We start from the raw sequence: 27,910 nt of genomic DNA, 5'->3' as shown, positions 1-27,910 counted from the left end.
CTCTGAAGTGGGGATCGAGATGGAGAGGCTGTTCTCAGGCTCCAATGTGAGCCTGTCATACCTCTTTGCATTATCATTGCCTAATCGAGAGTAGAATATGAAGCTGTTAGAATGAACCCCTGAGGCTATGAGTAAAACTCTGCTGGAAGGACAATGAAATAATGTTTTTCCTGTCCTCGGCTGTTTCTTAAACCTGTTCACACTATTCTACTTTCCTGGTAGTTTGCATAGACACTGAAATCTGAATTAATAAAAAGGAATTGGGAATCACAAATAAAAATGCCCTCTAAACCATTAAGGGATTCCCTGAACAATGGAGCTTCCCCATTACATTCTGGATTAGGTTAAGGATATCAGATGACCTACTCCTGTTCCAATTTTCAACGTTTTCTATGCCACCCTCTCAAGCGCTATTACTTTTATGACCACACTTATCAAAAACCTTGTTAAATTCTATATACACAGTATCAAAGGCAGTGCCCTCATCAGCCTTCCTTATTACCTCTTCAGAGATTCAATCAAGTCATTCAGACATGACTTTGTTTTAACAATCCATGTTCCTAATTTCTAAAATAAAGGTTTCTCATGTTCCTTAGGAGTAATGTGCTACAGGTTGTGAATCCCACATATCTGGGTTGCCCTGGCTTGGCTGTTTCTGGTTACATTAAAGCAGAAATCAGAATGCTTTATTTAATTCCTTAAGCATAACGCTACACCACTGCCCTTGCCTCATCAAAGTCCACGTTCCTTGGACACTGTGCAGTCCAGGAGAGCCCCAGATTTATATTCCCAAATACTTTAAGTTCTGAGTGACCTGTTAGTCTCAGTTCTCAGTTGAAGAAGTAACTTCTGGATGGTTAGTTCTTTAACTGAGTTTCTAGCAAATCACTTGTATAAATTTTTAACTACTTGCTGACCACTGCACCCAACAACTGCAAGATTAAGGAACTCTAGCACTAGACTTAAATTTAACAAATAAATGTTTAAAATGAAGTTACCCCTTCACTCACCATAGTCCACACCCTGTAGACACTGTACTCAGGCACTGCATGCATCATCAACCTGAAAGGAAGTTTGGACACAAGCAGTGGCAAAATTTATGGAAATAACATGTCTAGTGTATGAGTATTTGCTAAATTCTATATACACAGTATCAAAGGCAGTGCCCTCATCGACCTTCCTTATCAACAGAGGAAGTTACTTGTTATCCAGTTTCTGCATTAACCAATTATATCCAAAAAGGCTTTGATAAGTATATATTTGCCTAAGGCAATGTTACAGAGATTTGAAATGAACAAATCCCCAAAGTCAGATGAAATAGATTTTAGGTTGTCACTGTGGAGAATCAATCATCATTGATGAAATTCTGCAGAATGTAAAATATAATATTTACATTTAAGAAGGTTGATAAATCTGACTCAGAAGCTAAAAAGCCATCATCTGGCACCAACAACTGCTTTGTGTGAAATACATAACAACCTTTTTTGTAGTGATGTAAATATAGTAAGTGGCTGAGAAAATATTTAGCTCTTCAAATGTTATGATAGACTGGTGATGAGCTGGAGGGCAATGCATGTACAACATGTGAACTGCTCCCAGCAATATTCTGCCACATGAGATCCAAGACACTGTGGGCAGTAGATCCAACCTTTCCTTTGCTAGCACCACCATGGGCCATGGATTATGTAGTGGGTGGAGATTAGCGAGGTCTGGAGGGAATGTTGGACTTTCAATGAAGGATGACAGGTGTCCTGGGTTTGTGAATCAGTTTCGTAATTAGCTGGCAGCGGTGGGGACATCTATAGTGACATGTTGTTGGGACCAAGGGCTGAGTAAGAATCTTAGAGGGGCTTAACTGCAGGAGGATCAACATGCTGGGCTCCTTGGCCCTTTAAGTTGTCTCCTGTTCTGGGAAGGGCTTCCCAAGTACATATAGCACACACTTCTGTTTGATTAGCCTTGTCATTCGCAAACCATGCACGCCCAAGTTAAGCTTGAGGAACTGACTTCAGAGCATATCCAGCTCATCATTTAACATCACCACACAGTTCCAGAAGTACATGGTGACCAAGGACAAACTCAGCAACTATCAACCAGTCCTGCAAGTTTCTGATTGGGTTTTTGATCAAATTTATTTCACATGGTATACAAAAAAACTTAGTGTTATTTGAGAAAAGATTTCTAGCTAATGTCTCAAGACTCATTATTGAGGCAGAACATTTAACAAGCAATAGGAGGGAGAAGGAGATAGCACAAGAGACATGCAGCCTATATTGGTTCAGGTAGGGTTGATAGTGAGCAATAGCCAACAATATCTCAGAGGGGGAGAATGAAATAGCAGAGTAGGTTTTGTTAGAAGAGATGCAATAAGAAACGTAGCATTTGATCTTGGCCTAACCTTTTATTTTCAAAAAATAATCAATGGAACATACTTGGAATACTCATCAGGTCAGACAGCATTAGCTGCAAGTGAAATAGAGCAATATTTCAGACCATCAGCCTTTCAACAGTCCTGAAATCTTGACTCCATTTTGTTATTTAACCTCTCCTGTCTTCGACACTATCACAGACTTTCTCTTGCCTTCTCTCCTCCTCCATCCCACCTCCCTACATCTTAAAACTTAGACTCATAGAATCATGTAGGACAGAAACAGCCCTTTGACCCACCATGTCCATGCTGATCATCAATTACCTATCTACACAAATCCCCTTCAATTACCCATCTACACTAATCCCATTTTCCTGTAGCCTTTAATCTTACCTGGTTTTCATGAAAGATCTAAAACATTAACTCTGTTTCTCTCTCTCTCTCTCTGCTGCTTGACCTGTTGAGGTTTTCTAGCATTTTGTTTTATTTTTAATGAAAATTCTGTAACATAAATAGACTTCTCATTCACCAGGTAGAAATGACTTAGAACAGGGAAACTTGCAAAGTCATTTGGATTATCATCTTTACTGACAAGGAAGGAAGGAAGGTCAGTGAGAGGTTTTTCAGCATCTCTTCTTAAGGTGCTGGGGAATGGCTGGTAAATTAAATCAAAAAAGTGGTCTGCTAAACAAAAGAACTTACAAGGAGAGAGAATGAGCATTTATTTATCTGTGAGTTTACTCCCAGAGACCAGGGGCGGATGTGGACATCAGTGGCACTTTTGCTATTTATTGTCCACTTCTGTCCACTTATTGTTTATTTATTGTCCTACTCTGAGGATCTGGTTAAGAGCCAACCACAGTGATAGGCCAGGCTGGTTCAGGACATTATTGAACCGGATGGGTTTTTCCTTCAATCCAACAGTTAATGAGAATTTTTTTTTATTTGATTCCAAATTAGTTAACAGGATGGACATCGAATAGTCCAGAAGATCTGCTGGTCCTGCAGTGCCAAAGTCCCAAGAGTGTCAGGTTGTTGGAGTTTTACTACAGAGGCACTAGAGGTGTTGGACAAGACCATGCAAGAGCAACTCACATAGGTGCAAAACCCTGTGTGAGAAGCAGTAGCGGCTGGCAAGATCGTCCCCTTCCCTGTCCATCTGTGGAGCAATCTCTTAGTGGGAGTATTCCCCCCCACCCCCCAGCCACATTAGGCTCTCCACCTTCCTGTGCTCCCTGGAGCTGTAATGCTTCTTCTTTTCTCTCTCAGGCACTGAGGCTGAGCCCGTAGGCCGAGGTCCTCCCAGCTACACTTCTTCGGGACGTCGCCCAACAGAACCCCGGATGGTGGCAGGCAGTGAATGTGGAGAAGGTGAGAGTCAGGACGGGTACAGTGGTGACGTGGAGGGTGACAGCAGCAGGAGTCCAGCAGGTCAGTTCTGCCCTGGTATGAGATTCTATTTGACCCTCTCTTGCTCTTCTAGTGCCTGTGTTGTCTCGCTTTACTTCCTTTTCTCTTTCTCTGCATCTTGCTCTCTTTCATATCCAGCAATTCTTACCCTCCATTTTTTATATATTTATTTTATGGATCTGCATGTCACTGGCAACTCCCATTCCTAATTGCTCAAGACCTCATCACAACCTTGGTCCAAACATAGATCGAAGAGCTAAATTCCAAAAGTGAGGTGAGAGTGACTGCCCTTGACTGAGAGTGGCATCAAGGTGCTCTAGTAAAATTGAAGTCAGTGGGCTTCACAAAGAACACACTCCAGTGGCTGGAGTCATACCTCACATAAATGAAGAAGCTATAGGCGTTGGAGGTTAATCATCCCAGCCCAGATATTATTGTAGGATTACCTCAGGCCCAACCATCGTCTGCTGCTTCATCCACGACCTTCCTTCCATCATAAGATTGGAATTTCAATTCCCTTCAAGCAAGGATTTAATCCCATTGATCAGAAGCACATGAAAATGCAGAACTGGAAAGGATTGTGAATATTATTGGAACAATCTAAAACACAAAGAGTGTTACCCACTCCCTCAAACATTGACCCTGTTCTCCAAAAACGTTCACAGTCAATTCTAAATGTTCACCAATCTCTGGAAAGTTTGTAAATTTAACCATCTGTGATACTTCCACCTTCTCAAGGATGACTCCTGGTGATCTTAAATTTACCTATTTTTCATGACACAGAAGGATGCCGTTCAGTCCAGTGACTCCCAGCAGATCAATCCCATCAGTCCCACTCCCCTCTCCTTACTTCCCTCTGCCTCTGCACATTATTTTCTCTCAAACACCCATCAATGTTTCTGGTTAATTCTTTGGCCACATATCTACTCTAAGGCATAATTTACAGTAACCATTTAACATACTGGATGTGGGAGGAAACCAGAGCACCCTGCAGAAATCCATATAGTCACAGGGAGAACAAGCAAACTCTACAGAAGAAGCACCCAAAGTCAGGACTGAAAATGGGTTGCTGGAGCAGTAAAGCAATGGCACTCAGCTTAAATACTCCACCACCCTAAATGTACAGGATTTCATTTATTTCTTCCTTGCACCTTCTATCTCTGAGTGAAAACCTACACTGACACTGTGTAAAATATGCCTTAACACTATCTGAACAACAATTGAGCTTCTCTGGTAACCTGACCAACATATCCTCTTGAGTCAGCACACATACAAAGCAGATTAGTCATTCATTATCAATGTTGGTGAGACATCACTCATGCAGAATGGCTAATGCATTTGCTTACTTAACAGTAGATGTTACATCACAGTAATTCATTTTTGAGAAGATTCAATGTGAAAAGCACTATATAAATGCCATTAATAGCAATTCAATATAGTTCTGACTACTAAAATAGATCACAGAGCATTAAGGTTAGTGTTATAAATGATTTATTCTTCTGGAGAGTGAGTTGCCGAATCCTTGTCACTTGAATATTTTAACATGTATAATTGTCTATTTTTGCTCTGGATTAGAGTCCACATATTGTTACGCTTTGGTCTAACACTATGAGGGATCTGATTGAAAATAAAAAAATGCAGATACTGGAAATCTAAGATAAAAGCAGAAAATGCTGGAAACACTCAGCAGGTCAGGCAGCATCTGTGGAAAGAGAAACAGAGTTAATGTTTCGGGTCAAAGACCCTTCATCAGAACTGGGAAAGAGAGGGAAACATGAGACTGCAGATGCTGGAATCTAGAGCAACACACAAAGCACTAGAGGAATTCAGTAGGTCAGGCAGAATCTATGGAGGGAAATGGACAGCCAATGTTTTGGGTCGGTAACTTACATCTGGACTTGTGAAGGGTCTCCCAGTCCAGATGAAGGGTCTCAACCCGAAATGTCAACTGTCCATTTCCCTCCGTAGATGCTGCCTGACCTACTGAGTTCCTCCACCGTTTTGTATGTTGGGAAAGAGAGGGAACAAGTTGGTTTTAAGTTATAGAGAGGATGGGGGAGGAGTGGAAAGGACAAAGAGTGAAGCCTGGGTTACTGTGGTGATAGGCTTTTGATGAAGCTAACAGGCTGATAGGTTAATAAGGGCCGTTAAAGAGAGAGAACACAAAGGAAAATGTTAAAGGTGTGAAATGCAGAGCTGAAGGAAGTGGTCAGATGCACAAGCTAGGCTAGTGAAGAGAGGAGAACTGAGAATATTCTGGAGACACAAGAGACTGTAGATGCTGGAATCTGAAGCAAAAAAAAAACAAAATGCTGGAGGAACTCAGTGGGCATGAATGGTTTTGACCCAAAACATCGACTGAGTTAAATATTGTCTTCTTGGGCTGATTTCACAACAGTCAGACAGCTTCAAAGACCAGAGAGATGGTAACACTCATGTCCAATCTGAATCACAGGGGCTAAAATGGGATGTTACTGTGCACTTGAAAGTGAACGTACCACCACAGTAGAAGGAATAAATAGAATTAATCAGAAAGATAATGACAGTGGCACATACATGCAAATTAAGGTGAAGAAACAGATTGAAGGAGAGGGATATGATGTTGGTAAATGCCGCCTGACCCGCTGATGTTTCCAGTGTTTTGTGCTTTATTACTGTCACCCTGCTGATTAATTCCAACCATTTTTCCCAGCTGGACGACGTCATACTTCAGCTCCAGTTTGCCGAGCTCCTGCAGCCCCACAACAAGCTGCTCTGGCACAGCCACCTCAAGCAAGTACGTATCTCCTGAGGAAATGAGGTAACCTCGTTGTAATCTTTCGGAAAGGGCAGGGAAGGTCCATGGCCCATTAAATGGGAAACTGGAAAGGTTCCAATGCATAGGAGAGAAATTCAGATCAGTGAGGGAGTTATTGAAGAGAGATGGGAAGGGGGCTTTGGGGGAGGCATTTCAGAATCAGCTGTTGAAAATCTTGCAGCCAACAACCTCCCAGAATCTTCTACTGCAGCTCCAGCTGCAGTCACTACAAGTGGCATTTACACCCACTATAGGACTTCCAGCAAACAATGGTGGAGGATCAGGAAAGCTGTGCAGAAAAACATAAAGAAGCAGGAGCAGAAGTAGGCTATCCAACCTTCCAATCCTCTTCTGCCTTTGACTAAGACCATGGCTGCTGTTCTACCTCAGCACCATTTTCCAGCACTATCCTCATTTCCCCTGATTTCCAGAAAAATGTCTATCTCTGTTCCGAATGAACACAATCACTGAGCCTTCACAGCCTTCTGTGGTGGAGAATTCCAAAGATTCACCACCCTCCTCATTGGTGTCCTTATTTAAAACTGTGTCCTCAGTCCTAGACTCCTCAGCCAGCAGAAACATCACCCATGCTAGCCTGTACATTTCAATGAGATGTCCTCTCATTCATACTCTCAGAATACAGGCAATCTGGTCATCTCTCCTCATACAGGAAACCCACCATCCTTGGAATCAGTCCAGTGAATTCCTCTATGATATTCCATCTTTTCCTTGGTAAGGAGACTATAACTGCACACTGTACCCTAGGTGCAGTCTCACCAAGGCCCTAAACAATTGCAATAAGACTTCCTTACTTCTCTGTTCAAATTCCCTTGATAAAGGCTAATGTACCAGTTGCCCTCTTAATCACTTGTTGCATCTGCATGTTGGCCTTCAGTGACTTATGTACAATCACACTCAGCTTCATTTGAACAGTGATCACTGCATATTGCCCCCTCCCAACCCAGCAACAGGTTACTTCACTGTACTAAATATGTTCCTCAGTCTACAACACTGAGCAACGAATCTCCCTTAGAAATACACAGAACCTTCCAAAAATATTTCATTTCAAGTGAGAGGAAGGTCCAGGAAAAGTTTTCTTTTGTTCATTTCCATGTAGCATTTATACAGAAATGTGATACTTTACCTTGGACCTGCCTTCTTGCCTGGCTATCCTGGGATTCCATAAATCAGGACCACTGCTGTGGAGCAAAAGAGACAGCTCGAGGGCTGTACCTGTGACCCTCTAACCTCTCCCACAACTTGGCGACCAATGTTGTTGATTACAGATTCAATGGTGATATCGTTTGTTTCATGGGTGTTTCAAGCTTCCCCCCATTCCCCCCCTCCACTCTCAAATTGACATGGACACTCCCCAGCCACTCTATCATGACAGACCAATGAATCCCATTAGATGATGATAGAATAATATTAAGTTCATCAAACACATCCTGGGGAATAAAGGCATGGGTTTTAGCTTCTTCGTAAAATAGATGTGTATTTTGAAGGGAAGGTTTTCTTCCCCATTCATTGGTGAACTCCATTTACTGCTCTTCTTACTGTCATTATTGGAGAGCTGTGGACTCATTGGACTGACGTTTTTTTTGTCTCTACGCTTACAGGTGCCCCTGGAACTTATAGACCAGGTCAGGGAATGACTCCCAGATACCCAGAGCAAAAGCCAAGTAAGAGCAGCCCCATGTCCCTTCCCCCAGCCTCTGTATTCACTTTTCTATCTTAGAACACTGGGTTATCAACCGGGGATAACGAAGGAATAATTTCTCCATGTGTTTTCTGTGTGTGACAGTGTTAGGATCTCCGGCCTTGTCGCATTCTGTGTCCAGTCAACCTCCCCCATCAATGGACTCAGGTTACGGCCCAGCGAAGGAGGATAGAGGTGTCCGTCAGCACGGCCAGTTTACTGCACCCAGCGTGGGCTCCGTAAAGCCTCCTTCCCGCCAACAGCAGCAGGACGAAGAGGACGAGGAGGCTTATGACTCGGATGAACCCAGTGAGTAACACTTGGGGAAATCCAAAGGGATTTGTTAGCAGTGAGTAGAAGCATCAAGAGTAAACCTGTGGTGGGAGCGCCAGTTGGGAGTGAGGGGATACAAGGCTGGGTGAAACTAAAAGCTGAATGTGATTGGCAGAGAAGGGTGGCACAATAGCACAGTTAGCAGATCCGGTGGCTCACAGCGCTGGAGACCCGGTTCAATTCTGACCTCAGGTCCTGTCTGTGTGGAGTTTGCACGTTCTCCCTGTGCCTGCATGAGTTTCTTCCAGGTGCTCTGATTTCCTACTACATCCCAGTCGTGCGGGTTGGTACGTTAATTTTACCACTGTAAATTGCTCCTATTGTGTAGGCGAGTGGTAGAATCTGGGGGGAGTTCATAGTATTGGTATTGGTTTATTATTGTCACTTGTACCGAGGTACAGTGAAAAGCTTGACTTACAAACCGATCGTACAGGTCAATTCATTACAAAGTGCAGTTACATTGAGTCAGTACAGAGTGCATTGATGTAGTACAGGTAAAAACAATAACAGTACAGAGTAAAGTGTCACAGCTACAGAGAAAGTGCAGTGCAATAAGGTGCGAGGTCACAACAAGGTAGATTGTGAGGTCATAGTCCATCTCATTGTATAAGGGAATTGTTCAATGATCTAATCACAGTGGGATAGAAGCTGTTCTTAAGTCTGGTGGTACTGTATCTTCTACCCGATGGAAGAGGAGAGAAGAGGGAATGTCCCGGGTGGGTGGGGTCTTTGATTATGCTGGCTGCTTCACCAAGACAGCGAGAGGTAAAGACAGAGTCCAAGGAGGGGAGGATGGTGTCCGTAATTGCGCTGGGCTGTGTCCACAACTCTCTGCAGTTTCTTGCAGTCCTGGGCAGAGCAGTTGCTGTACCAAGCCGTGATACATCCAGATAGGATGCTTTCTATAGTGCATCTGTAAAAGTTGGTGAGAATCAAAGGGGACAAACCACATTTCTTTAGCCTCCTGAGGAAGTAGAGGCGCTGGTGAGCTTTCTTGGCCATGGCTTCTACGTGATTTGACCAGGACAGGCTGTTGGTGATGTTCACTCCCAGGAACTTGAAGCTCTCAACCCTCTCGGCCTCAGCGCCATTGATGTAGACAGGTGCATGTACACCACCCCCTTTCCTGAAGTCAATGACCAGCTCTTTTGTTTTGTTGACATTGAGAGAAAGGTTGTTTTCATGACACCATTCCCCTAAGCTCTCTATCTCCTTCCTGTACTCTGACTCATCGCTGTTTGAGATATGGCCTACAATAGTGGTATCATCTGCAAACTTGCATATGGAGTTAGAGCAGAATCTGGCCACACAGTCATGAGTGTATAGGGAGTAGAGTAGAGGGCTGAGGACGCAGCCTTGTGGGGCACCAGTGTTAAGAATAATCATGCCGGAGGTATTGCTGCCTACCCTCACTGATTGCGGTCTGTTTGTTAGAAAGTCAAGGATCCAGTTACAGAGGGAGGTGTTGAGTCCTAGGTCTCGGAGTTTGGTGACAAGCTTACTTGGGATTATTGTATTGAAGGCAGACCTGTAGTCAATAAACAATAGTCTAACATAGGTGTCTTTACTGTCCAGATGCTCCAGAGCTGAGTGTAGGGCCAGGGAGATGGCATCCACTGTAGACCTGTTTCGGGGATAGGCAAATTGCAATGGGTCCAGGTTGTCTGGTAGGCTGGAGTTGATGCTTGCCTTAACCAATCTATCAAAGCACTGAATGGTGGTGGATGTCAGAGCCGCTGGTCGGTAGTCATTGAGGCATGTTATCTTGCTTTTCTTCGGTACCGGGATGATGGTGGTCTTCTTAAAACAGGTGGGAACCTGAACTTGAAACAGGGAGAGGTTAAATATGTCAGCAAATACTTCTGCCAGTTGATCAGCACAAGATCTGAGCACACGGCCAGGGACACCATCTGGGCCAGGTGCTTTCCTTGTGTTCACTCTCTGGAAGACTGATCTTACATCCTCCACTGTGATCACAGGTTCAGCTTCATTGGTGGCTGTCAGGGTGGATGGTAACAATCCACCTCCCTCCTCTTCAAAACGTGCATAGAATGCGTTAAGTTCATCCGGAAGGGATGCGCTGTTGTTAACTATGCAGCCCAGCTTCGTCTTGTAGCCTGTTATGGCATGTAAGCCCTGCCATAACTGACGGCTGGTCAGGGACTCTATTTTGAGTCGGTATTGCCTCTTAGCATCCCTGATAGCTTTCCGAAGGTCATACCTCGATTTCTTGTATAGATCAGGATCACCATATTTGTGTGCAGCAGTTCTCTCCTTCAGTAGGGAGTGGATCTCTCAGTTCATCCATGGTTTCCTGTTTGGAAACACCCGGATTGTCTTCTTTGGTACACGGTCCGCCACACACTTGCTGATAAAGTCTGTGATGGGAATAAAAATTGGGATTAATGTAGGATCAGTGTAAGTGGGTGGCTGATGGTCAACGCAGTCTCAGTGGGCTAAAGGGTCTGTTTCAGTTCTCCATGTCTCTGTGATTCTCTCTGTGTCAGAGAAAAATAAACTTTCACCATCACTTTCACCTGTTGTTGACCAATTGCACTCAGCTTTTAGAATTCTGGCCTTGTCCCTCCCTTCTATGAACACCAACCCCACCCCCCCCCCCCCAATCCCCCACTACAGCCCTACAGATCCTCCACTTCTAATCTCTAACACTGCTCCACTCGCCATTGCTATATTGCTGAAGGCCTTGCCTTCTGCTGCCGAGGCCTCAAGCTGTGTATTCACTCCCTGGATCTCTCACCCTCCACTTCCCTTTCCTCCTTTATATCATTCCTTTAGTCAAACTTTTGCCATCATGCCCCAATATCCCTCAAAGTGACTTGGTGCTGGACTTTGTGAATAAAGCATCTTGAGCCACCTTTGGTATTGATATTGGTTTATAATTGTCACTTGTACTGAGGTACAGTGAAAAAATTGTCTTGCATACCGATCATACAGATCGATTCATTACACAATGCATCGAGGTAGTACAGGGTAAAAACAATAACAGAATATAGAGTAAAGTGTGACAGCTACAGGGAAGTGCATTGCAGGTAGACAATAAAGTGCAAGGTCAAACAAAGTAGATTGTGAGGTCAAGAGTCCATCTTATCGTATAAGGGAACCGTTCAATGGTCTTATCACAGTGGGAAAGAAGCTGTCCTTGAGCCTGGTGGTATGTGCCTCAGGCTCCTGTATCTTCTGCCTGATGGGAGAGGAGAGAGAATGACCCAGGTGGGTGGGGTCTTTGATTATGCTGGCTGCTTCACCAAGGCAGCGCGAGGTATAGACAGAGTCTACAGAAGGAAGGCTGGTTTCTGTGATGTGCTGGGCTGTGACCACAACTCTCTGCAGTTTCTTGCAGTCCTGGACAGAGCAGTTGCCATACCAAGCCGTGATGCATGCAGGTAGCATGCTTTCTATGGTGCATCGATAAAAGTCGGTGAGTGTCAAAGGGGACATGCCAAATTTCTTTAGCCGCCTGAGGAAATAGAGGTGCTGGTGAGCTTTCTTGGCCGTGGTGTCTATATGGTTGGACCAGGACAGGCTATTGGTGATGTTCACTCCTAGGAACTTGAAGCTCTCAACCCTCTCGACCTCAGCACCGCTGATGTAGACAAGTGCATGTACACTACCCCCTTTCCTGAAGTCAATGACCAGCTCTTATGTTTTGCTGACATTGAGGGAAAGGTTGTTGTCATGACACCATGACACTAAGCTCTCTATCTCCTTCCTTAACTCTGACTCATCGTTATTTGAAATACAGCCTACTACGGTGGTATCACCTGCAAACTTGTAGATGGAGTTAGAGCAGAATCTGGCCACACAGTCATGAGTGTATAGGGAGTAGAGGGCTGAGGACGCAGCCTTGTGGGGCACCAGTGTTGAGAATAATCGTGCTGCCTATCGTCACTGATTGCGGTCTGTTGGTCAGAAACTCAAGGTTCCAGTTGTAGAGGGAGGTGTTGAGTCCCAGGTCTCGGAGTTTGGTGATGAGTTTGCTTGAAATTATAGTATTGAATGCAGAACTGTGGTAAATAAACAATAGTCTAACATAGCTGTCTTGACTGTCCAGATGCTCCAGATATGAGTGTAGGGCCAGGGAGACGGTGTCTGCTGTAGACCTGTTTCAGCGGTAGGCGAATTGCAATGGGTTGAGGTTGTATGGGAGGCTGGAGTTAACGCGTGCCATGACCGACCTCTGGAAGCACTTCATGATGGTGGATGTCAGAGCCACTGGTCAGTAGTCATAAAGGCATGTTCCCTTGTTTTTCTCAGGTACCTCGTTTTTCTTAGGTTTTTCTTTGCTATCTAAAAGGCACTATATAAATGCAAGCTTTGTTACGGTGTTTCAGGGGCATGCTGTAATAGAAGTCCAAATTTATTCTACCCTGATAAAACAATCAGTATAGTCTCATTGGAATACAAAGCAAAACATATGTGCCCATTTTATTTGTGAAATGATAGCTGTTTCATCGGAAGAAACGTGTCAGAGATGTACTATCCAGCTCATCAGTTCTTCATGCACTTGTAATGTGACATTTATCAGAATGGATTATTGTTTTTAAAGCAAAATAACCGTGATTGATGAGAGTGCTGCTTTCATCCTGATGTTGGCAGTCATTTGCTCAAATGGTCTTGGTTGTGTTCACAGCGACACTGGGAGCACTGGAGTTCAGTCTGATATATGACCAGGTCAATAATGCTTTGCACTGCACCATCGTGAAAGCAAAGGTGAGCTGGCATGATTTCCCCATTTTCCAATAAGATAGTGAGTATTCCATAGATACTGAAGCAATTTCTAGTCAATTGTGAAATTTTTCCCATCAAGAGAATAGAAATCAGTGTTAAGGCAGTGAAGGCAGAAATCCTCGATACATTTAAAAAGTCCTTGATAAGCACTTAATGAGCACTCAATTTTTTGTACATAATTGCAGAATGATCAGAATAATCTCCTTCAGAGCAAATAAGTCTTTATAATTCCACAGAAAGTCCTCAATTAATGAGTGCTTTAAACTGCTTTCATTGCAAAGAGATATTTGGAATCCTATAGTGTGATATAAGTACATGGCTACAGGGGACTGGATGCTGTAGTACATTCGAATGGCAATTTCAATGACACCAGATGGTAGGGCCAGTTGAAACACTGAGCTCTGGGGGGGGCAGTTTGGATGGTCACTTTGGAGATTGAAGCATTTAATGCAGACCATTGGCTGAAAAATATCCTTAGGTAACCTGTGAAGGTGCTGCATGGAATAACTGGATTAAGCCAACCCTCAGAACTGGTTTATCAAAGATTAATTAGCATTCAGATTATTATGAAGTCAAAGGAGATATCCGCCTGAAGGTAGTGACCCCCACATTGTTTACTTGTGGTAACTTTTGAGATTCGGCCAATGTACTGATTGGACATCTATGACTCCTGTCCTCCAGGGGCTGAAACCCATGGACTCTAATGGCTTGGCTGATCCATATGTGAAAGTTCACCTCCTCCCTGGAGCCAGCAAGGTAAGATGACTCCAATAGATTGTGACCTATCTGCTCTCTGACCACTGTGATATAAGGGCAGTTTCTTACGTCCATTAAGATATCACCTTGACCTGGCTTTACAAAATCTCACAGATCTGTTTTTGATACTCTTGACTTGGCAAGTGACTGTGCTTCCTTGTTTTGTGTATGGCAGCTGTCCATGACATGTTAAGGTTGAAGTGAGGTGTCTGTACTATAGTTTTTATTGTCATATCAAGATATACAGGGCAGGAACACACTGAGGTAGAACTGGATTTTATCTGGTAGTGAGTCAAAAGCCAGACTTAAACTCCCACACTGTCAAAATCTATCTCATGATATTCCTCCTACTCTCCAGATTTTTCAGAGGAGACTCTTGATCCCAAGTAGTTTACCTTGAAGAATAGCCAGCCTGGAAGACAAACCTTCTCCTGGCAGAAAGCAGAAGGGAATGTTCTGTCTGGGCTTGCACTGATGATGAAATATTGGCATGGCCCAAGGAATATGGGCTTGCCCATCCTGTCAACTGAAGTAGAAAGAAGTAGCAATATATTTTCAATAAGAGCTATTTAACCGGATTTATTGCTGGGCAGATGCACCTACTGACACAATGTCAGTGGCTTGTAATGAGTCAGCTGATCTTATTGGAGCAGCTATATGAGAGTGCATTAGCCCTAAAATCTGCAGATGAGAAAGGCCAAGAGTTACCCATAAACCATTGATTCCAGGAAAGATGGTGGGGAACTGCACCAAAGAATAATATTTAACCAGAGGAACTCTCAGATTTGTCAGTGTTTCCTGAGCCACTCTGAATAATAACCTGAGTAATTGAATGAGTTGACACCTAATCTGTTTATGTTTCAAACACACAGTCAAACAAGCTGCGTACAAAAACTCTGCGCAACACCCGAAATCCGGTGTGGAATGAACGGTTAACGTACCATGGAATCACCGAGGATGATATGCAGAGGAAAACTCTCAGGTGAGAAGTGTGGACACAGCCCGCACACTGAGGAAAGTGCTGCTCCACCCACTACATACGAAACTCACGGACTTTCACCCAGCCTAAGAAATAGAAACAGGAATAGGCTATTTGGCCCCTTATGCCTGCTTCACCATTTAATGTGGCCAGTCTTGCGTCTAACTGCCAGTTATCTGTACTAGCCCCATGTCCTTCAAGTTTCTTAACATCAGAAATCCAAAGGACTTCCAGTAAGCCAAACATAGACCTTTCAGCCAGCTCAGAAATCTCTAGTAACTTTCAAGAGAATCATTTTTTCAGTTTTGGTTTAAGGTTGCAACATCTCAAAGGTCTGTAACTGAACCCTCAAATAGGGGTAGTCTGACTCTGCCTGTGACTGTGCTCTCCTTGGTTGCTTTATCAGATTTCATACAATGGGTTGGAGTTGCCTACTGCAATCATTATTGGTATTGGCTCCAAGTTTCTGGTGGGTTGCAAAGGGAAAATGCTCAAGACCAATTTGTTCTATAGCTCTGCAGACAGTGTTGAAAATTAGGAACCATCACAAGAAGCCAAAGATTCTTGAATGAATGTATCTTTACAAGAAAGTTAACTGTGGCTCAGTGGAGACACAAGAGACTGCAGGTGCTGGAATCTGGAGCAACACACAAAAAGCTGGAGGAACTCAGCAGGTCAGGCAGCATTTGTGGAGGGAAATGGACAGTCAACGTTTCAGGTCGAGACTCTTCATCTGGACTGAAAGATAGAGGGGAGATAGCCAGTATAAAATGGTGCAGGAACAGGGTGGAGCAAGAGCTAGCAGGCAATGGTTGGATTCAGGTGAGATGGGAGAGGGGAGAGTGGAAACAGTGCCAGAAGCTTGGAGGTGATAGGTGGAAGCAAGAAAGGGCTGAAGATGATGGAATTTGATAGGAGGGGAAGGTAGAGCATGGAGTCAAGGGATGGAGGTGGGGAGGGCCGATGGGAGTAATAGGGGAGGAGAACGAGTGGGAGGAGTGCGTGGGTGATGGGCAGATGGAGAGGGTGGAGGAGGGGAAGGAAACAGGGTGATGGGGGCTAGGGTGAGTGTAGGAAGAATTGGGTAGATTAGGAGGAGAGAGAAATGGGACAGAGGGAGCAGTTTACCAGAATTTGGAGAATTCAATGTTCATGCCATCAGGTTGTTGACTACTCAGGTGGAATATGAGATGCTATTCCCCTCCCCCACTCTGAACTGTGAACTCGGAACTGTAGCTCAGTTGGTAGCACATCCACCTCTGATTCTGAGGGTTAGATCTAAAGTCCCATTCCAGAGACCCAAGCATAAAAGCCTAAGCTGATGCTCCAGTTCAGTACAGAGGGAGTCCTGTATCGTCAGGAGAGAGGAAAACGTAAAACTTAGACGCCTGCATTTTAACACAGGTGTTTAAAAAAAGTCTTATGGCAGGGGAGTTATTTCTGCAGACCTGGTCAATACTTACCCCTCAACCAACTTCACTAAAACAGGTTGTTTGGTCATTATTACATTGGTATTTATAGAAAGTTGCCATTAAGGAATTGGCTACTGCAGTCCTCACATTGCAATAATGACTTTCATCACACAAAAAAAGGATTTAATAGCCTATGAAATGCTTTGGGGGGGGCGGGTTCTGAAAGGAGAATGAAAGTTGCTTTGCAAATACAAGTTTTTTTACAAACCCTCCAGGGTGATGTGGTAACATTATTATGTTATTGGAACTATTTTCAATGGTTATAAGACGTAGCACATAGTCAAGTATTGTACTGCTGCTATATTCTTCGTTCAATTGATTTTAAATATAACCCCCACATCTTAGCTACCTAACAAAAAACAAGTAAATATAGTTAAACACATTAAATCATTCAAACTTAAAATACGTTGTGGGATAAATATTGACCAGGACAGTGGGGCTACTGTACCTTCCACAGCCATGGGATCTTTTACCTTAAAATGAGAGCGTAGAGTGAGCTTCAAATTAGCACTTCATCTGTGAGATAGCTGCTCCAATAATGCAGCAGTCCTGCAGACCTGAACCAGGGTGTCAGCCAAGAGTTTTTAGCTCTTGTCTCTGGAGCAGAACTGATCCCGCAATCTTCTTCCTAGCGTTCCAACTGTCTGAAATCTTTGTATTCCCCTGATTTTGAACTTTTGAGCACATGTAAATTTAATTGTTCTACCAATGCCAGCTATGCCCCCCAGCTACTGTATGTCTTTAAATTTCCTCCCCAAACTCTGCCTCCTGCCTACCTCTCTTTCCTTTTTAAAAACTGTCCCCTTAAATAAACATTTGGTCAAGTGCATCAGTATGTCCTTGTGTCAAATTTTTGTTTGTTGATGCTGTTGCGAAGCGTCTCAGAACATCTTACTGCATTGAAGACGCCACTTAAGTTCAAATTGTTCTTGTTCTATTCAACCTGAATTGCTCTTTTTCCAATATAGGATCTCTGTCCTGGATGAAGACAAATTTGGTCACAATGAATTCATTGGAGAGACCAGGGTTTCTCTAAAAAAACTGAAACCTAATCAAGTCAAGAACTTTAACATCTGTCTGGAGAGAGTGGTACCGGTAAGGATCTCCTTGTGATTATTCTTCAGTGGCCTGGCTGTTCAGGGCATTTACAGCTCTGAACTTTCAACTTTGGGATAACAGCTGCAGTCCAATCAGCTTCAGGCAGCCTCAATGTTTTTTCTAGTGAGCACACATCTCCAGAATGCCCTGAATGTGGCACAGCTAAGAATTAAATTGGTGCAGTGACTAAAGCAGCAGAGCAAGAGTGCTGATAGTGTAGAGAACATACAGCTTATTCTTTTGTTAGGTCATTCAGAGGATGCCAAGAAATTCCAGGGCAGGAAGGGGATGTCTTGGCCAATCCCCATTCCACAGCTGCTTGATATTTAGATTGTTCCCAAAGTGGCACATTAGGAATACATTTTAATTAGATTTGATCCCACTGCCAGAACCTGCACTGGCCAGTCCATCACGGACTTATCACATCCTTCTATCCAGTCCATCTTCATCAAAGATGTCTGCCACCCTGGCCATTCCCTTTTCTCTCTCCTACCCTGTAGGAGAAGATACAGGAGCTTAAAAGCCCATATAACTAGACTCAAGAACAACTTCTTCCCCACTGCTATCAGACTTCTGAACCAATCACCTCTTTCACGTCTCTTTCCCGGTGGTGCTGCCATGTTCTCAAACCTTTAATTCTACCTCTTCTGTTATTGTCACTTCAGCATTTCTTTTTGCACTACCTCAGTTTCCGCTACTATATGTTGCACCATTCCATTGTTTTTGCACCCACCACTGTATTTACAGTTGAATTTATTATTACCATGTATATTGTTTACTCTGCGAGCTTCACATGATTAAGGAATTCCATTGCACCCTGGTGTATATGACAATAAACTAATCTGAATCTGAATCTGATCCATTTGCTGCACTTCACCCTTAATATATTGTGACTATTTCCATAGGTAAAGCGAGGTTCTACAGTTGGATCCACACGGGGAATGTCACTTTATGAGGATGAGGTAAACCTTGCTTCACTGCTTTTCTATATTGAGCTTTGTTCACTCTTATCAAGTTGGGTAAAGGTGAAGGTAGTCAACCCCCTCCCATTGGCAAACTAACGCTCCTTGTTGCCTTGGTAAAATTTCCCATATAGTTCTCCTTGTACCTTTCCCCTGTACAGTATCTGTATTACAGTTTAACAGCGTAGTTTGCCTAATACTTCATTGGAGTGTAAGAGAATGAACGTTGATCTTATAGAGGTATATAAAATCATGAAATGCAAAGATAGGGTGAATGCATAGTCTTTTTCCCAGGGCTGAGAAATCAAGAACTAGAGGGCATAGGTTTAAAGTGAGAGGGGAGAGATTTAATAGGAATCTGAAGGGCTACTTTTTCCCCAGAGGTTGGTCCGCATATGGAAAGAGCTGTCAGAGGAAGTGGTTGAGGCAGGTACTTTAACATTTGAAATACATTTGGACAGGTACATGGATAGGAGAGGTTTAGAGGGATGTGGGTCAAATGCAGACAGATAGGACTAGCTTACATGGATGTCTTGATCAGCATGGACCAGTTGGGCCGAAGGGCCTGTTTCTGTGTTGTATGACTCTATGTCTCTATCTTCCCCTGTATAGTATCTGTGGTACAAATTTCCAGCGTAATACCCATGGTACATTTCCTCAGTATAGAATCTGTGTGAGGGATTCCCAATTCATTTCCTATAGTATATTTCTCTTTACAGTATCTATGGTACAGTTTCTCAGCGTACTCTGGAGTTCAACTGACTCTTCTGACGCATCTTACAGAGTGAGTGCATCTCTCGCTGTTTAGGAATCCTACTCCCCAATAAGATAATGATGTCTGCAAACTGGTGTGTTCTAGGGAAAATTAATTGGAAAGTTAAACCAGGCCAGGACATATACAGTGAATGGCAGGGCCCTGGGGAATGTTATTGAACAATGAGACCTTGGGGTACAAGTACATAATTCCCTGAAAGTGGAAGAAGGCGTATGGCATGTTTGCCATCATCAGCCAAGGCATTGGGCATGTTACAGTTGTACAAAATATTGGTTAGCCCACACTTGGTGTATTGTGTGCATTTCTGGTCGTCATGCTATAGGAAAGTTGTGATCAAACTAGAGAGAGTACAGAATAGATTCACAAGAATGTTGCCTGAATTGGAGGGCTTCAGTTATCAGGAGAGATTGGATAGGCTGGGATCGTTTTCACTGGAGCGAAGGAGGCTGAGGGGTGACCTTATAGAGGTTTATAAAATTATGAAGGGGGCATAGATAGAGCAGATAGTCACAGTCTTTTTCCCAGGGTAGGGAAATCTAAAAACTGGCAGGACAGGTTTAAAGCAAGTGGGAAGAGATTTAAAGGGATTTTGAGGGGCAAGTTTTTCACACAGAGGATGGTGGGTTTATGGAACAACCTGCTAGAGGAAATGGCAGAGGTGGGTACAATTACAATTTTTACAAGACATTTTGACAGATGCATGGATAGGAAAGGTATAGAGAGATATGGACCAAACACAAGCAAATGATACTTGCGTAGATAGACATCTTGGTTGGCATGGACAAGTTGGGCCAAAGAGCCTGTTTCTGTACTGTATAATCCTATGGATCTCTATGACTCTAAAATGTTTCGTTCTTTAATATTTATAGTTAGTCTGAGAGCAGTTGACTAGTTGTTGTATCTAAATAAATGGAGTAGTTTGACACATTCTGTAGGCAACTTACACTAACACACTCTCTGCCCTCTTCCCACAGGCTGAGCATTGTGTTGAAACTGAAGAGCGGGGCCGAATCCTCATCTCCCTCCTATACAACAGTCAGCAGGGAGGCCTGATCGTAGGAATTATACGTTGTGTTCATTTGGCCGCCATGGATGCCAATGGATACTCTGACCCCTTTGTCAAAATGTATGTAAACGTGTAGCTGACACTGTTTGCTGCATCCTTCCTCATGTTGCAGGGAACAGTCTTTTTCTTGGTTTCTAATTACTTCCCTGTTCTCCTGACAGACATCAATTGCAGCTCCCTGTCTGTTTTTGCTGCAGTCATTTCAGTTTTTTGCCTTTGCTTTCTGTCAATGGTGCACTGTTCCAATCAGTTCTGTTGGATGGTACGAACTCTATAAAGTACATCCATTCTCCCGATGCATTTTGGTCTTTGTGTTTTGCTCCCTGAGTGTCTTTGTTTTGCTCCTTCAAAGCACCGGCTTTGCTTCCTCGAAGTGTTGGTTTTGCTCCCTCCCTCAAAGTGCCAGTTTTGCTCTCTCAGAGATTTACTCCCCAACTCTTTTCATATTAGCTTTGATCTTTCACTTGAGTGTCTCTCCAAGAGGAGCCAAGGTAAACATACCATTGTGCAATGATCTTCCTGTGATTCCTTTAATGACTACTAGTTAAATGTCACCCCACCAAGAGAAAACAGTATTAACCTGAAGTGAAGCTGTTTCACTCATTTCTCCTTGAAATGACATAGTTGAAATATGTTTCCATTCACTGCATCTGGGACGATTGCTGATAAACCAGTGATGTCGGGTGAAGGCCTCACAGCTGGTTAGGATGATGCATAGTGTGAGGATTGCATGGGTTGGTTGCTGTAAGAATTACAATGCCCTGTGCACCCGTTAATCCCTAGAAACAGGGAGTTTAATATTGGGGTTTAACCTCTTGTTACTTCTCTTGTTGCTGAAAGATGAAAAATTAACAGAATTACCCTCTCCTCGCCCCACCTCCTCTATCCTCCACTGCAGATTATCAGATATTGACAGATTCTCACTCACATCCCAATTTGAAATACAGTTGCCATCCAATGCAAAAATGCATTCAGTCTGCACCCTTGCTTTGTTCTCTTGGATCTGTCCACAACCTGTAACTTGGGACCAAAGGTGACAGTAACCTCAATGTCCTCGGAGACTATATATGGGTCAAAGTTCCCATTCCGTGAACCCCATTGAGAAACGAACACCTTTCTCCAAACTCAGTGAAAGTGGGGGTCAGCATGGTCTAAAACCACATGTTTGGGCAGCACAGTGGTGCAGTTGGAAGAGTGGCTGCCCCACAACTCCAATGATCCAGGTTCAATCCTGACCTCGGGCCCTGTCAGTGTTGCGTTTGCATAATCTCTCTGTGACTGTATGGGTTTCCTCCGGGTGCTCCAGCTTCCTCCCACATCTCAGTGTGCCAGTGTGAAGGTAAATGGTAGAATCAGGCGAGAATTGATGAGAATATGGGGAGAATAAAAAAAAGGGATTGATGTAGGATTGGTGAAAATGGGTGGTTGTTGGTTGGTATAGACTCAGGGGGCCAAAGGGCCTCTTTTCTATCTATGACCCTTCTGTGGAAGGAATAAGCTGTTAAGGTAGTTGGCTGGGATGTGCTCCTTGTGAAGGTTCAACCCAATACAAGTCAGCACCTTTAGGAGGTAAGAGGATGCACAAATTCCACTCATAGGCATTGAAATCCCAACACAATGAGCCGCCAAGTTTAAATGAGACGCAGGTTCACCCTTTAAATTTCCCATGGGGTAAGAACACCACATGCCCAAACAGCTGAACGTAGAGTGGTAATGTAGGTGGCACTTTGCTGATGAACATTGAATGGCATGGGGAGACTTCAGAGAGGAAGAAAGTAACCACTTAACAATCTCTAATAAAATCTGTTTTATGAAGTCATTGGAAAAAAGAGTTGTTGTGAACCAATTCTTCATACCAGTTATGGAGAAATATGGGGCTCTCTCTCATAATAAGCAGTAAATTCTAGTTCAAACAATAACTTTATTTTGCATAACAAGAGGGGTAAATAATAATGGAGCCAAAATGGGTGGATAGAGAGAGCATTCAGAGTGGCCTTGATCTAACTGAATGGCAAAAGCAATGCTGAATGCCCCCTCTTCTGTTCCAGTGAGAAATATGCTGGCTCTTCAACCAAACCAGTGAACATCTGCCCCACTGGCCTGTAATATGTGACATAAATGGTGCTAACTAGTGAAAAGTTATTCTCCATTAACTAGTTATTCCCCATCTCATGAAACTCCTGCCTTGGTATTCAGGACAATTATTTAGAAGCTTAACAACAATTTTTCTTGGCTTCTTTCAGCTGTCTCAAGCCTGACATGGGAAAAAAGGCCAAACAGAAAACACAGATCAAGAAAAAGACACTGAACCCTGAATTTAATGAGGTGAGATTCACTAATGTTGTGTAAACATTCAGATGAAGCAACAGCTTTTAAAATTCTTAAGAATGTACTGCAGGGGAGATCATTAGCTCAGTAGGGCTTAAGGGAGGAAACGCAAAACCAAAATGACGCAATTGATATATAATTCATAAACAGCTTGCAGTACCTCGCATAGACTTCCTGGACAGCTACCAACATGATCAGATGAATGCTTAATACGTTTACATAACCTGGATGAATACTTCTTATAAAGGATGACAAATGGTTATGGTAGAGAGATGCCAAGTTTTCATCTCCTAATATTACAAAGCTGAGTTAATCTGCTCCAATACAGCACAATACTATATTAATCCTTATTATTGTTAAAAGTCATTATTGGTTTAACAAACAAAGCCGTGTGGTTGTGGGAAATCAGTTCTCCTATTTTTCACCCAGCCATCTGGTGATGCAGAAGTGTACAGTCCCCATTCAGCATTTTCCAAGCCAGGGCAGGGGACATCCAAAGGCAGGAGCCCCATTACAGACCTGTGGATGGGGCAGCATAAAGCAGAGGCCAGAACACAGGTACCATGCTGCACCGGCACCAGTTGACTCCTTGTGTTGATTAAACTTCAAGCTGGTGTGGAGGCGGGCAGGTGAAATGGGACCAGAACCTGCTTGAGACCCGACATATTTAGTGATGGGAGGAAGGGCTGTATGATTGCCATGGCCATGGGAGAGGAAGCTCAGGGCTGTGCTAGGGTGAGATGTGCTGCCTAGGGATTCCTTGAGGGGCGTAAAGGAATGGGAATCCCCTTCCTGAGCCACAATAAAACCTTAACAAAAACAAAAGAGGAGGTCCTTGACTTCAGGAAGAGGGGCGGTACACATGCTCCTGTCTACATCAACAGTGCTGAGGTCGGGAGGGTTGAGAGCTTCAGGTTCCTAGGAGTGAACATCACCAATAGCCTGTCCTGGTCCAACCACATAGATGCCACGGTGAAGAAAGCTCACCAGCACCTCTACCTCCTCAGGAGGCTAAAGAAATTTGGCATGTCCCTTTGACACTCACCAACTTTTATCGATGCATCAGAAAGCATCATGGCTTGGTATGGCAACTGCTCTGCCTGTGACCGCAAGAAACTGCAGAGAGTTGTGGACACAGCTCAGTACATCACAGAAACCAACCTCCCCTCCATGGACTCTGTCTTTACCTCTCGCTGCCTTGGTAAAGCAGCCAGCATAGTCAAAGATCCCACCCACCCTGAACATTCTCTCTTCTCCACTCTCCCATCAGGCAGAAGATACAGGAGCCTGAGGGCACATGCCACCAGGCTCAAGGACCTGCACTGCACTTTCTCTGTAGCTGTTACACTTTATTCTGTATTGTTATTGTTTTATGCACTATGTAATGAATTGATTTGTATGAATGGTTTGCAAGACAAGTTTTTCACTGTACCTCGGTACACGCGACAGTAATAAACCAATTCCAATTAACGTTAAGGAACTCACTTTGGCCTCTGCCCAGATCCTGCCCTGACAAGAATTTCCTGGCAGTATGGGCCTCTGGGCGATTTGTGCATTTTGCTGTTAATTTGGTGTAGGGGTTTAAGGACATCATTGGACCTTGGCATTTAAATTTTTCTGAGACTCCAGTCTACCTGTAGCTCAACATTTCCAAGATACAGGGGCTGGAAATAAGGTGGTGACTCAGTGTTAAGCTCCTGGGTGTCATTTTAACCCCTCCCCATACTGTTCATAAGATAGGATATAAGATATCTTTATTAGTGACATGTACATTGCAACACACAGTGAAATGCATCTTTTGAGTAGAGTGTTCTGGGAGCAGCCCGCGAGTGTCAGCATACTTCCAGTGCCAACATAGCATGCCCATAACTTCCTAACCTGTACATCTTTGGAATGTGGGAGGAAACTGGAGCACCTGGAGGAAACTCACAGGGAGAACGTACAAACTCCTTACGGACAGCGGCCTGAATTGAACCCAGGTCACTGGCGCTGTAATAGCATTCTGCTAACCAATGCCTGCCCTTATGGCAGGCGGCTAAGGTCACACACAGGGCTACTCCTCCCGTGGATGCCGGGACCTGCTGCTTTGTGTACTGCATCTGACTGATGTCTGTCCTTAACAGATGTCAGTCAGATTGGGATGGCCATTGCATCTGTTTCAACACTGGCTTGATACCATGGTCTTTAACACTATTGTCAAGGAACCGGTAGAACCAGACTAGTTCAAGTTACCACCTTCTCAGTACAATAAATGGGGAATAAAAGCAAGCTTGAGAGAACCTCCGATACCTACGACAAAAATTGCATGATGTCATTCCACTCAACTGCACACCAGAAGACTACGCAAAAAATGCATTTCACTGTGTGTTTCGATGTACATGTGACTAATAAAAAGATCTTATCTAATTGCCTGATCTGGAGTTTAAGCATCATATGTAGAAAATGAGTGTTAAGAGGAGAGAGAAACATGCACGCAACAAAACAATAACTCAGCTTGTTGGGAAGGGCTGAGAGCACATTGGAAGTTAGAAGACATCCCAGAGCAGAGAACCTGCCACAGTGGCTTTTGTAATCACATGATCCTTTCCCTTCTTCAAGCTTCAACCCTTTTCAGTCTTTGCTGTTTATTTGCTTACTGTATTATTCGGAAGTGTGGTTATCAGTGTGATTTCTATTTCTGTAGGAATTCTTCTATGACATTAAGCACAGTGACCTGGCCAAGAAAACCTTGGAGCTCTCTGTGTGGGATTACGACATTGGCAAAGCCAATGATTATATTGGTGAGTAATGACTTAGAATGATTTCACTGAAAGCACGGCATCCAGACTTTAGTTTTTTGAATGGTTTCAGTTTGCAGATTAATTCCTGTGGAATTGATATCCACATATTTGAGGTTTTCACAATTAGCACAGTTCTCTCAGGACACTGAAATTTGATGCAACATGTGCATTTCCACATTTCAATTCCACATTTTGTGACAGATGCAATGGTCAACTCCTTGTCTTTCATATACCCATTCACAATGTCACTTCATTCTATTATCATTAGATACAGCTGAGCAGGCTTGAAGAAGTAACTTAGTGAACTTGTCTAAAGCATCTGGATTTCCTCAGGTATGTTAAACCTGGGGACTGTAGAAATCATGTTCTTTTTGCTTTAATGATCTGGCTGCTTTAATTCAGCTCCCTCACTGACTCAGCAATTTCCCTTTCTATCGTTCCCATGGTGAATAAACACAACAGCTTCCTAAGAGTGTCTTACTTATCTCTCCCTCTGTTGTAGGTGCTCTTGGATTGTTTCTTTTTTTCCTGTAATCAGAGTAGTGTCCAATAACCGTTTAAGAGCTCTTACTAATTTTTCTTTTGCCAAAAGGGACAGTTGCTATTTGTTTCAGACATTGTACTTGACTCCAGATGAATCATAAAGTGTTCCTCTCATTAATCTCCCCATGGTATCAAGTATTTAGGCATCTTTGCCACAAAATGGAGTCATGGTCATATAGCACTGAAACAGGCCCTTTGGCCCACCAAGTTTGCTTCTACTATCAAGCACCCAATTAAACTAATCCTACCCTAAACCCATTTTGTTCTCCCCATATTCCCATCAATTCCTCTCAGATTCTACCATTCACCAACAAACTAGGGGGCAATTTACAGTGGCCAATTTATAAGACCATAAGATATAAAAACAGAAGTAGGCCATTCGGCTCATCGAATCGGCTCTGCCGTTCAATCATGGCTGATTTTTTTTCTCTTTCCTCAACCTCATTCTCCCACCTTAACCCCCTTACCAATCAAGAACCTATCAATTACTGCCTTAAATACACCCAGTGACTTGGCCTCCACAGCCCTCTATGGCAGTGAATTCCACAGATTCACCACCCTGTGGCTGAAGAAATTGCTCCTCATCTCAGTTTTAAAGGGACATCCCTTTAATCAGAGGTTTTTTATCTACCAACCCACATATCTTTGGGATGTGGGAAGAAACTGAAATCCCAGGGGAAACCCACATGCTCACAAGAAGAACATACAAACCTCACACAGACAGCGTCAGAGGTCAGAATTGAAGCCGGGTTGCTGGAGCTGCGAGGCAGCAGCTCTACTAGCTGCATCTCTGTACTGTTCCATGTTTATCAGTCAGTCACATTATCACACTAAAGAGATTCTGAAGCAAGTTACTTGGAAGTTTACTTGGGCCAGTACAGTTTCTGCTTTTGGGAAGTTTTGAGGTCAAGAAAGGTGCTGCCAAAATGGAGTCTTCTTTCGTGTCTTGAGAATTTAGGTACAGACTGGCAGAGTTGTCCCTGAGAAAGCTCTATCTCTGCACAGAATACAGTTGAAGTTTAACATGCTAAATCCATTCAGCTTAACAGCCCAAAGCACTGATGCTCCTTGCACAGGCAAAACCCACTCTCTGGGCCTTTTCTTGAACAGTGATCAGGAGCTGTCTGAAAGATCTACCTTCAAACAACAAACAAGGTGCTGGAGGAACTCAGCGGGTCAGGCAGCATCTGTGGAGGGAAATGGACAGTCAACGTTTCAGGTTGTGACCCTTCATCGCAGTTTGACCCGAAACATCGACGGTCCATTTCCCTCTACAGATGCTGCCTGACCCATTAAGTTCCCCCAGCACTTTGTTGCTCCTGATTCCAGCATCTGCAGGCTCTTGTGCCTCTACCTCTCCAAATTCTTTAATGGACTCCAGTCACTGGTAACTGCAGAATGAAGCCTTTATGAACTGCAGAAGCAGGAATTCTCGTGACTGATGGGGTGAGCAGCATTAATCATTGTTCAGTGTGAAAGTCATTGCTACCATTCATAGTGATTAAGTCACTGGACTGGTATCTGGAGAGAAATTCAAATCCAACTATGACAGCGGCATAATTTAAGTTCAAGTAATTCCATAAATGTGGAATGATAACAAAAGCTAGTCCCTGTAATGGTAGCCACAAAACTACTGGCTTGTCATAAAAACCAATCTGATTCATTATCTCCCTCAGGGAAGGCAATCTGCTGCCCTTATCTAACTATATGTGACTTGGTGCCAGTCAGCTCATGGAGTGCCAAAAGTTTAGGGAGGACAATGAGTAACATCCATAATTCAGGAAGAAATTTAAAT

At 43.5% G+C, this 27,910-nt stretch overlaps 1 protein-coding gene across 4 annotated transcripts in view; it reads left to right on the top strand.

Moving 5' to 3' along the window:
- The window catches only part of LOC127579262 (rabphilin-3A-like), a 152,746-nt gene that overhangs the window by 110,739 nt on the left and 14,097 nt on the right, over positions 1-27,910 (top strand). For all 4 annotated transcript variants that reach the window (XM_052031914.1, XM_052031913.1, XM_052031912.1 and 1 more), the window contains 12 exons: positions 3,638-3,799; positions 6,471-6,554; positions 8,195-8,257; positions 8,380-8,583; positions 13,259-13,338; positions 14,038-14,112; positions 14,985-15,094; positions 17,532-17,658; positions 18,567-18,623; positions 20,373-20,524; positions 22,708-22,789; positions 25,476-25,572. In XM_052031914.1, coding sequence (XP_051887874.1) covers positions 3,638-3,799; positions 6,471-6,554; positions 8,195-8,257; positions 8,380-8,583; positions 13,259-13,338; positions 14,038-14,112; positions 14,985-15,094; positions 17,532-17,658; positions 18,567-18,623; positions 20,373-20,524; positions 22,708-22,789; positions 25,476-25,572 — 1,293 coding nt within the window. The remainder of the gene's footprint in view (positions 1-3,637; positions 3,800-6,470; positions 6,555-8,194; positions 8,258-8,379; positions 8,584-13,258; positions 13,339-14,037; positions 14,113-14,984; positions 15,095-17,531; positions 17,659-18,566; positions 18,624-20,372; positions 20,525-22,707; positions 22,790-25,475; positions 25,573-27,910) is intronic.

The sequence above is a fragment of the Pristis pectinata genome, chromosome 17 (genome assembly GCF_009764475.1).
Source record: "Pristis pectinata isolate sPriPec2 chromosome 17, sPriPec2.1.pri, whole genome shotgun sequence".
Lineage (NCBI taxonomy): Eukaryota > Metazoa > Chordata > Chondrichthyes > Rhinopristiformes > Pristidae > Pristis > Pristis pectinata.
This window is presented reverse-complemented; position numbering and strand designations above follow the sequence as displayed.